Consider the following 11,342-nt stretch of genomic DNA (forward strand, 5'->3'; position numbering starts at 1 on the left):
CATTCAACATACCACGTGACACACAAAAATCGATGGTTATCTTTGTTTTTTAATATTTGCTTTTAAATTAAGAAATTTAGTAATATATATATATAGTACTAAAATTTGAATTATAATCTACAGTTTGATACTGAAGTTATTGACATAAATTCATGAAATAGTAGTTCAATAAAATTTTGAATGCGAGTCACAAACAAGATGACATGGCCTTTCACTTGTGACCCATCTCTAAAGGGTTAAGTGGTAGCAGTCAAAGTAGTGGTGTTAGGGATGCTTTCTGTTACCTGCTCTTAATGTCCTTCCATAGCATGTCATGTGGCTAATTATTAGTTGGTCATTGGCAGCAAAGTGTTTTACAAGCCGAAGTTGAAAGGTCACGAGTCAATGTAGGAAGTTGGTATAAGTCAAAGAACGGCTTTTTTATGGCTGTTGGATCAGAAACTTCAGCTGAATTTATGTATTAATGCAATAGTGGTGGCCATTTTTTTTCATTGCATTCCTCATAGAGAGCTCTAGCACACTCTCTTAGATATACAAGACATTTGTTTGCCCTCTCCCCACACTTTGTGTATGTTGTGTTATAGAAACTTTTAATATTTTGTGTGTGTAAAGATGTAGCGCCATCTATGAATGTAGTTAACGTTAACTTACATCAAAGATAATAAATGCCCAATAAGAACAATAATTGGGGATGGAGTGGTTTTTAACCCCCAATAACATGCCCCTTGTTCCAAACTGTTATCCCACAAAGTATGGTTGAGATTGGCCCAGCAGCATAGGAATAGTTAGATAATGGACAGACAGATTTTTGCACTTTATATAGATATTTTTTTTCTTGTCAAGCCTTTGCATGTTTTATATCTATATGCAAGTCTACATGTACCATGTTATTGTTATTGGACAGTTTATCTTTTGTTTTGTAGAATTTTTAAGCAACAGGCTTTTCAACTTTATTTAAAAAAGATTTAAAATATTCTATATTTAATTATAATTATTCTTTATTTTGTTATATAGATAGTTAAAATATAGATAGTTCTTGTAAAATTTTATAAAATGGTTTCTTACTTTCTCAAAAATTAAACTTTCTGTTTCTGATCTGGCTTTACTTTTACTGTTCACGCTACTCAGAAAGTACTTAAGTCAGTGTTTTCCAAATTATTTTGTCTTCTGCTTCCATCCCAAGGATAAGTGTAAAATATATATATTTGATAATAACTTAACAACATACAAAATGTATGTGTGTGTGTGTGTGTGTGTATTTATATATATATATATAATACACAAATATAAGTAGAAAACACTTCTCTCACACACACACAACCCATTTCAATCATTTCCTGACAAGATATGTATATGTATGTATTTTTCTTTTCCCTTAAAATATTTTATTTTCTCAACCTCTTTGTCACTCCCATTTGGAGGAGATGCACTCCATGCTCCATAGTTTGGAAAAAGCTGACTAAAGTGATGTCAGTTGTTTTACTTGGTAATGTATTTAAAATAACTTTTTGCAAGCAAAATTTAAAAATTCCAGATTGCTTTGCTTTAATCAAAATTGTTTACAAAGAATTTTTTTTTGAAATCTTACAAAAGAAAGTGATTAAATGAATTTTTGAACAACATCATTGCATCAGTCTTGTATTTTTATTTTTATTACTTAGGTTGCTGACCACTCTGGCTGCAGGTGGAAAGACTAGCATTAACACTGGTAAAAAAATTCTAAAAGTTGTGAACAAGTTGATTCAATCTCGTTATTTTCAGCAAGCTACAGAAAACAAATACATTAAACGAGCAATGGATGAAATTTCAAACACACCCATATACCTTACAGTTGAAGTACATGGGGTGGTTGGGATACTGGCACTCAATATTCCTCCAGCACCATCTGATAGACTTTGGTAAGTTGTTTTTAGATTTTGAGTAATTGAATTGTTGTTTTTCAGTATTTGAATTATGAGGTTTTTAACAATTAAAGCTTTCAAATAGAAGAGAGATAAAGGATCAGTTTTAAAGTTAAGAACTGGTCTTCCAAAATAAGTTAAAATTACCAAAGCACTAATTCTGATTTTATACAGGTGAAAAATTGAAATTAATAATATGGACTTATATGAATTACAAATCAAGAACCTTGTATCTCTATGGTATGGCTATAAAGAAAAACAGTTGGTAAAGATAGGGAGAAATTGGTAAAACAGCTTGTTAAGACCAAGTTGATCTGAAGTATAGTATTTTCATAATTTTTCTTAACACATAGGGTACCAGTACATTTATGTTGTTATCCAGATGCAGCCTACATTGTTGTTTCACATACATTTCTGTTTACTTGAGGCTGAAAAGTGCACAAATAATTTTTAATATCATACTGTTTCTATTTTCTTTCAGGTATGGTTTCCGTGGTAATCCAAAGCTATCAATATCAGCAAAGCCCAAGTTAGGTGAAAAAATAGTTAATATTGGACATATTACTGAGTGGATTGAAAAGAAGTTGGCTTCAGAGTTTCAGGTAAGTGAAAACTGCACATACATTTGTTTAACTATTCGTGAACCCATTAAGTACACAAGATTTATATATACACACACACATTATGAAGAGAGACTCCCAGGTTTCCTGTGATGTATATTTATATATATTTTAAATGTATATTTATATATATTTTAAATATGTATAATTCCAACTCATTGAGCCATTTTTGTTGTCTCTTTGTTCGCTCAGAGATGGCATACAACTTAATTTTTATTCTGAAATACATCATGAATTTGTAATTCCTCTGACAAGTGTCACTAAACATGGCCACCATGAAGTTGAAAAAACTTGATTCCATCATGAATCTTACAGAATAAGAAGGGGCACGTATGATACACCAAAACCTGGGTGCCCATTCAGATCGCCCCCTTGTGACTCAGTCATAAATCTGAAGGCATATGATGCTAAAAACTGGATTTAAGTACCTATGGTGGGCACATCTTGAATAGCCCAATGTGTAGCTTTGTGCTTAACAAATAAACAAACCATACAGATCAACAAAGTCAAGTAGACTACCAGAAAATTATTTCCCCTATCTCATACCTGAAAGAAAAAGAACCTAACAAAAAGATGCATTGTGTGTTACGTGAGAAGGAAGAGAAACAAATCATGTAACAGTTGCTGTTTCAATCTCTGCCATGCACTCTGCTGTAAGGTATACCAAACAAAGGCACACTACTAGGTAAACTGTGTGAATCAAAAGTTATATTTAGCATCAATAGCAAGCAATTAGATAATTTATATGCAAAGTCAATCATTATAACTAAGAAGGAAAGATTATCTAATACAAGGTGGATTTCTCTCCATTAAAATTGCTCATTTAACTATGTATACGGGCTCAGTCATTTTGACCAATCTTGTTGCCACTATGTAACCTTGAAACTATGCATACTATAACTCTGAATGTTCTAAACATGTCTTCACAAAATTTAGCAGACTTTTAATAAAATATTTTCTCTGAACTTATGAAGCCTTTATTGTGGCACTCTGAATAAAAGGTGATTGTTTAGGAGGGAGGATAAATAGAAAATACATTAGCTTTTATGTATGCAGATTAGGGTGCATCGAATTTACTTAGTTGAAAATTTTATTTTGTAATTGCTTGTCGGCAGGGTTTGCAATATTTGCTTTTTATTACAAGAATTAATCTTATGCAGTATGAAACTCCTACAATTATATCTTCAACAGCCACAAGCGAACCAAAGTTTGAAAAAAAAGCATATCTCTCCATCAGATGAAATAGTTAATCATGAGGTTTCAAGATCAAAAGATTCTGATGTTATTAATACTGGACTTTCTACATTGAAATCCTAAAATCCTAAAATCACAATTATATCTTCAACAGCCACAAGCGAACCAAAGTTTGAAAAAAAAGCATATCTCTCCATCAGATGAAATAGTTAATCATGAGGTTTCAAGATCAAAAGATTCTAATGTTACTAATACTGGACTTTCTACATCGAAATCCTAAAATAAATAAACAAATGAGGACAACAGTAGTGAGAGAAGCTAACAGGTACTGTATTTTGTATAGAGCTTCTGCAGCCCTTACCTCAGCTGTTTTGGAAGATATGGGCATTATTCAAGAAAATGGCAATGCTAAAAGTTGTCGATAAAAATAAGATACGACGTGAACGAGAAAAATACCGAGAAACATTATTGACTTCTGATGAATCAAATTGTGTTACATATATCTTCTTTGATGATAGAAGAGATATAAATAAAATTGTCATTAAAAATGGGCAAAAACATTATAAACGTGTAGTCATGGAACAGCACATAACTTTGGTCAGTGAACCTGAATCAATTTTAATGGATCACATTTCTTCTTCTACCAGAACATCAGAAGGTATAAAAAATTCTATCATTCAGTGGTTTGAAGATAACAAAATTTCATTTGATCATTTAATCTCTGTAGGTTGTGACGGCACATACGTCAATACTGGAAAAAAAGCTGGAGTTATGCGGCTTCTTGAATTGCACTTAGGAAGACCTGTTCATTGGTTAATTTGTTTGTTACATGCAAATGAGTTACCCCTGCATCATCTAATTATGCATCTTGACAGAGTAACTCTATGACCATCTGCTTTTTCTGGTCCTCTTAGAAAGAAACTGAAGACTTGTGAATCGTTGCCTTCAGTAAACTTTGTATCAGTTGAAATTACACAACCATTACCAGATATTGATCATCCTGAGGATCTTAGTGCAGTTCAAAAATATTTGTATGACATGTGCAATGTGGTAGTGTCGGGTCATAGTTCAAGAGAACTTGCTTTATGTGACCCTGGTACAATGAACCATTCTTGCTGGTTAACAACAACAAACGGGATTTTGCACCTTTACGTCGTAACTGCTAACCCATTCAAGATGCTTAGTTTGCTAGTGAGATAATTAATTGAAGTGTATGCAAAAGTTTGGTTTAATATCAATAAAAATCCTTCATGCAGCCATGGCTTGCTGCACCTTTTTCTACTTGTAAGAAAATCATGTTTTCTTCTTGAATTGGAGAAATATGTGGTGGCTAGAATAATTCGGAGAAATGCATATTTTTCCCACCCAGAAAATTCACTGCTTGCAATGTGTGGAGATGATTCTAAGGCTGTCAGACAACTTGCTCTTCATAGAATATTAGCTACCTAATCTACCTCAAATTCTATCACAATGAGACAGTTTGTGGTTCCAAATATTAATACAACATTACACTGATCTAATAATGTGGACTGAGAGTAGAGCCACCACTTACAAAAAATATAAGCAATGAACAGTTGTTGTCTTTCATTAATCAAGATGACACACCAGTTTTCAAGTTCAGTATGCCATGTCACACACAAGCAGTTGAAAGGCATGTTAAAATAGTAACTGAAGCTTAAGTAGCTGTTTGTGGCTATCACAGAAGAAAGGGATTCATTAAAGCAAAACTTCAATCTCGCAAAATCATGAAAAAATTTAATACTAAGAAACAATACATAATCCGGTAATTCTATTGCCCAGTGGAAGGGTTGTTGGGTGGAACTTGACATGCAACTTACCTCCTCATGGTGAGTTCTGGGTAATTTAGGATATAAAACTTCTAAATTAGCTAAACATTGCATATCCAAAGTTATGGTACTTTGATTTCTCATATACTTTGATTATGAATATTTTAAGGAAAATAACCCAACTCCTGGCAGTACAAGATATAATTCTGGAAGCCTGAAACTTACCCACATAATTACTACTATTAAAACCACCAATCGCATACCCTGCAGATAATGATATAAAAAATTTCTATTTTTGATGCACCATAATGCAGATATATAATTTGTTTCATAACATACTCAGTCAGTGAGTTTATTACATTATGTACATGTGCATGAAGTGTGGTTGGTTTTAAAACATATTTTGATACATTTTTGCATTCTTAAATAATTTTTTAAAGTGCTACTGGAATGTGTGATAAATTGGTTATTATATTGATTTTTCATGTTGTTCAAAACTAAGCATTTAAAATAGAAAAAAAAAAATTACAGTTTTTACGGACTATTATAGGTGAATAGTATTTTGACCAAAACTTATTTTTTCTTTATTACATTATTTGATTGAACTTTTTCTCCTGAGTAGTATTATGAACCATGTTAGTGGTTAATAATAAGGATCACCCATTTGTTCTTCTTTACTAGTATTTTATATTACAGTTTTTAGACATGGAGTCAAAATAGGGATTTGTAGCTTGAGGAAATAATGTCAACACTATGTTTCAAACCTTAAGCTTGTTTGTTTAAATTTTTTCAGTTATATTTTCACTTTAAGCTACCTATCTTGTTTCTGTATTTTTTGAAAATCCCTATTCACAGGAGTAGACTGAACTCTAAAATTTTACCAGATAAAAAGCTAGAAGAGGACCACAAGTTTGTCATAAAAATAACAAAACTATGTACTTTTCCATGGGGCCCACAGGGATTTTTCTTGGTGTCTTGTTTGGCCAGTCCATGCCTGCCTATTCCTCCTTTTTAAATTAACAGTTTTTAATAATATTCACAACCATGACATGGTCTACCAAGTATACTTTGCAAGCAAGCTTTGTTGGTCTAAGTAAAGATACACATCACACAGATTAAGAGTTTCAAAATAAACGGAGAATAGCAAAACTTCCCAAAAAAAATTTACTTCAGAGAGTAAAGATTAAAGATAACTGGAATTTTAAAGAGTTGATTGACAAAATATCTTTAAGGAGATGATGATGCAAGTTAAATGTTATCTTCTCCCATGCTGCCAAGGTTAGACATCTTATGATATATGTGTATATTTATTTATTTATTTGTTTTTAAGTTACATTTAGAAGTTTTTATTGTCTGTGGACTTTATATCATACATATTCATTATTTATATTACAATTTTGAATATTTTTATTGGGATGTATTTATATATACATTTTGATTTTGTTAAAAATGATGTATTTTATATAATATGTATTGTTTTTTTTATGCTGGCTGAAGACCAGTATTAAAATTGTAAAAGTGCTACCAACCTACTGAAACCAAGAAATGTAAGTAAAAAATACAATAATTCAAACCTGGTGGTGTTTTGAATATATGTACACACACACACACACACACACACACACACACACACACATACATTCATACACATATGTGTGTACATAAAAAAGTTGTTTTATAATTTTTTTTCTTCTTACAACAGAAAGTATTGGTGATACCCAACATGGATGACTTGGTAATTCCTATCATGCATTCTGGTCTGAAGTCAAGTGGAAGCAGTAAAGGAAGCTGATTGATTTAAATTAGAAATCTGGTACAACAAACTGTATGTTGTGTTAATGTGTTACTGTGGTTTGTAAGCTTATCAGTGTTCAAGATTGGTGATATTTGGGATAAAATGTCTTGTAAATTGTTGTATTCATCCTGTGAAGTGTCTGCTGTGATTGTCAGTGCAGGTATTTTCACTAGATAGGGCAAGAACGTATTATATATAAAAAGAAACTGTAGAGAACAAAGCTATATGTGAAGTACACTCAAGCTTGTGTAATGATATTTTTGTTTTTTGGTAGACATAATTTCATATTTAAGTTGCTTTGTTTATAACTTATCGTAAAGTATTTAAATTTAGTTTACTTCAAGTGTACCTTTATTTTTGTTTCCCACTTTTTAAAACAAAGGAAAATAACTTGATGGTTTACCATATTATTGAGATTAGATTTGTTATATAAATTGGCAAATGATTGCTTATTACTTACTTATGCAAATTAGTTTCATTTTTTAATTTATATTCCATTGAGTTTTAGTGTTTAAGAGAAATACCTCAAATTAACTAAACTATGTATTGATGTCATCTTCCTTTGGTAAAACTGAGCCATACTTGTTTACTGTAGCCAAGCTGTTATGGTCATACTAACTTGACTGATCTTAAGGCTACAGTTTAGATGCTTAGTGCTATAAAAAACTTTAGCTTTAAAAAGAAGTTTAAAGAGTACCAGATCTTTTCACTTTAGATTTACTTACATTGCCTTTCAGAACAACAACAACAACAAAAGGATTCATTGGGTTGGAGTTATTAATCACTGTGTGTTTTAAAATGTTGTTTTTCTTAATATTTCTATTTTACTTATTGAATTATATTCATATCTATAATTAACATGCTTCTGGATAGTAGGTCTTTTAATAGTTGATTACAATGAAGAAAATGTGTCAAAAATGTCGGTACTCCCTAGACTATAAATAATTTTATACTAGAATTTATCAAATTTTCTTTATTCATAAATTATTTTTGGTAGTGAGCTGTTCTGCAAAGTAATGCCACCAAAAAAAAAAAAAGAAGAAAGAAACATATATATAATGAGGATATTTTTTCCATCCATATAATTTAAATGAAATTATAAGTATACTGTAATCCTCCTGGATTCCACTTAAATTGTTTCAAGTATTAAAAAAAATCATCAAAATGTGATGGAAAAAAAAGGTACTTATGCCATGCAGAAAAAATATTTTTCACTGGTGTTTAATGTACATTATATAATGGTAAGATTTGTGTACTTAAATGTAGATTGTACCTTCGGTTATGTATATCGTCATGGAGTTGCATGAATTTTACATTACTCTTAACAAGGTGGGCCAATAGTTCCAACATGCTATAACATACGTTTCTAACTGTTAACAAAATGTTAGCATAGTTACAACACACTACAACACATTTCTAAATGTTTTTAGAATGCTGATAGAATCATAAAAAAAATTATTTTTAAAACATTAAATTGGACTTTGTTAACATGAATGAACTTGAGATTATACTATTTTTCATATCAATAACTGTTCTTCCTACAGACTAGTATTATTTTCCCTCTTTGAGTTGAGTATCATTTTTTAAAATCTTTTTAAGTAATTGAATTATGAGAAGAAAAACGAGTTGTACAAAAACGTTTTTCAGGTGTTTGAGATGTTACTGAGCTTCAAGCTGGCTTCCAGTGGACTTTTTGGGGTATCTTGTATAATAAGAAACTGGTGCTTTTCTATTTGTATGTAAAGTTTATAGGCCTAGAGAATATGTATTTAGGAAGAATAATGAGAATATTTTTGTATCAGTTGTCCATTTATACTATTACTAGTGTGCTTCTCACATTTAATTTATTGTTAATATTTATCAAAATATTTTACTTACTCATCTTTCAGTTTCCAAAAGCTTTTAAAGATATATTACCTAGTCATAATTTAATATATATATATATAAACTGTATTGTCTGAAGTTTTCCATAATTAATTAGCTCTCTGCAAAATAATTTATTTTATTCAAGATTATCAAAACTAATTAATTTTGGTAGATGATTTGTTGCACTTAGCAATTGTATTTTAGACCTTAGTCCCTGTGTGACAAAAACAACAACAACATTTTTTATTGCTGATATTTTTAATCCCAACTTGTCTGCAAGATAGGGGTCCATATAGATCCAATTGTAGTTTTTCAGATTTTTAAAGAGGAAAAGACCAACAGTCCCTGTGTATTCTTATTGCATCATTTATTGAATATCATGGTGTACATATTTATATAGTTTCTCTTTTGAGAAATTCAAAATTTTGAGAAAGTAGCATTGGTGTTCATTTGGACCTCTGTTTTGCAAATAAAGAGCTACATTTTCAAGTTTGAGTTATTATATTTTTTGGAAATAGCCAAAAAATATAAATAAGAATTGTTTAACTTTATCCTTTTTCTAAACAAAATATAGTTGTGATGTTGTATGTAACAAAAAATTGTAAAAATGTACATTTAATGTTATATATATCAGTTGAGGCAGTTTATCTGTAGAAGTAAAATACAAAATGATAAAAAAAACCTATAACCCGAGCACTTTTGAAAGGTAGACCCTGAAGAAGAAAGGTCCACCTTTTATAGGGTTTTTTATCATTTTGTATCAAGATTTATTGAACCTACATGTTTTTCTGACATCAATAAAACTATGGAAGTAATTATCTAATTCTCAAAGTTTTGTGCTCTGTTATTATTTTGTCATTATAAAATTTCCAAGTTTATGGTTTGTAATCTGTGTTACTGTGATTTCACGTTCCATTTTGTAAAATGAATACTGTAACAATGTCACAAACGCTTTTAAATGTGATAGAATATATTTTATAGTCATTCCATTTTGTCAGCAAAGATCTTAATACTGATGCATTCCATTGACCAATTCTTGAATTAGAAAGAAATCATTTTTATTGGTCGAAAATTATCAACTTGTGTTTGTTCAATTGTTCATTTTGGCTGTAGCAAAAATTAACTGGACATGTAAGTTTATTGTATAAATTATTTAATCTCTGTAGATATGGTGTTCTGTTTCAGTTTGTGTAGCTTTGCAATGATAAAACAAGATATCTACAGTTTTCTACAGTTAATAAAACAACAACGTGAACACAAAATATAACAAAAGAAGAAAATGCTTAGCATATGAAGTAAAATTCACAATTAATTTCATGATTAATTTTCTATATAAAATACACCAGCAGTAACTAGTGGTATTAATTGTAATGTTGACATTATAATTATTTTTATTTCTCTGTTACTCTTACGTTATTAGCAGAATATCTCGTAACCAATTGTCATGAACCCACAAATAATTTGATTCATAAATAGTTTAGAAAAAGTTGTTGAAAAACCTGAAGGTCTCCATACAACCCTATCATTATTTCTGGGGTTAAAAAGGCTGTTATGGTATTTGCTTTTCGTTAAAAATTTTCAGGTTATTTTTTTGTGATTACTAAGAGCTTGCTGAAAGTTTTCTAAATGTGCATTCATGCTTCTTTCTACATACAATCAATTCATGTGCCAGGAAAATCCTGTACAAAAAACATGTTTTAAAGTGATATTAAACATTGAAAGTTAGCAAATTGTTGGGATCCCATAGGCTGAATATTTCTGATTCAGATCAATTAGACTCTGGATATCATTTTTATGTTCCTCTTTATTTTTCCATTACTGATTTTAAATGAGTTAAAAATATCACCTATGATTTGTCTTCTCTCTCACACAATTCTGTCCAGAATACCTTTTGTGTAATACCATAACTTACCAGCTGATTGGATGATGGTAGACAATGGTCTATCTGAAATGCTATTAATATATGCAATTTAAGAATTTCAAATTTTCTGTTTGGATGCTAATGCCAGGTATCTGCAGTGCAACTTAACCGGAACTTCTTAGTAAATTTTCAATCACATGTGACAAATCCTTACCTGTTCTTACACCAAATTATTGTTGACAAAACGGACATAGCTGGGCCAAAATTCATTTTCTATGTTAATTTAAGTTTTTCATACATTTTCTACCTAAACAAATT

At 30.5% G+C, this 11,342-nt stretch overlaps 1 protein-coding gene across 2 annotated transcripts in view; it reads left to right on the forward strand.

Annotated features, from left to right (window-relative positions):
• The window catches only part of LOC106460893 (testis-expressed protein 2-like), a 26,814-nt gene extending 17,108 nt beyond the window's left edge, over window positions 1–9,706 (forward strand). For both annotated transcript variants that reach the window (XM_022387705.1, XM_022387706.1), the window contains exons 6-8: window positions 1,662–1,898; window positions 2,383–2,503; window positions 7,205–9,706. In XM_022387705.1, coding sequence (XP_022243413.1) covers window positions 1,662–1,898; window positions 2,383–2,503; window positions 7,205–7,294 — 448 coding nt within the window. In that variant the 3' untranslated portion in view covers window positions 7,295–9,706. The remainder of the gene's footprint in view (window positions 1–1,661; window positions 1,899–2,382; window positions 2,504–7,204) is intronic.
• The last annotated feature ends 1,636 nt before the right edge of the window (window positions 9,707–11,342 follow it).

Source organism: Limulus polyphemus, unplaced genomic scaffold, assembly GCF_000517525.1.
Source record: "Limulus polyphemus unplaced genomic scaffold, Limulus_polyphemus-2.1.2 Scaffold857, whole genome shotgun sequence".
NCBI classification, from domain to species: domain Eukaryota; kingdom Metazoa; phylum Arthropoda; class Merostomata; order Xiphosura; family Limulidae; genus Limulus; species Limulus polyphemus.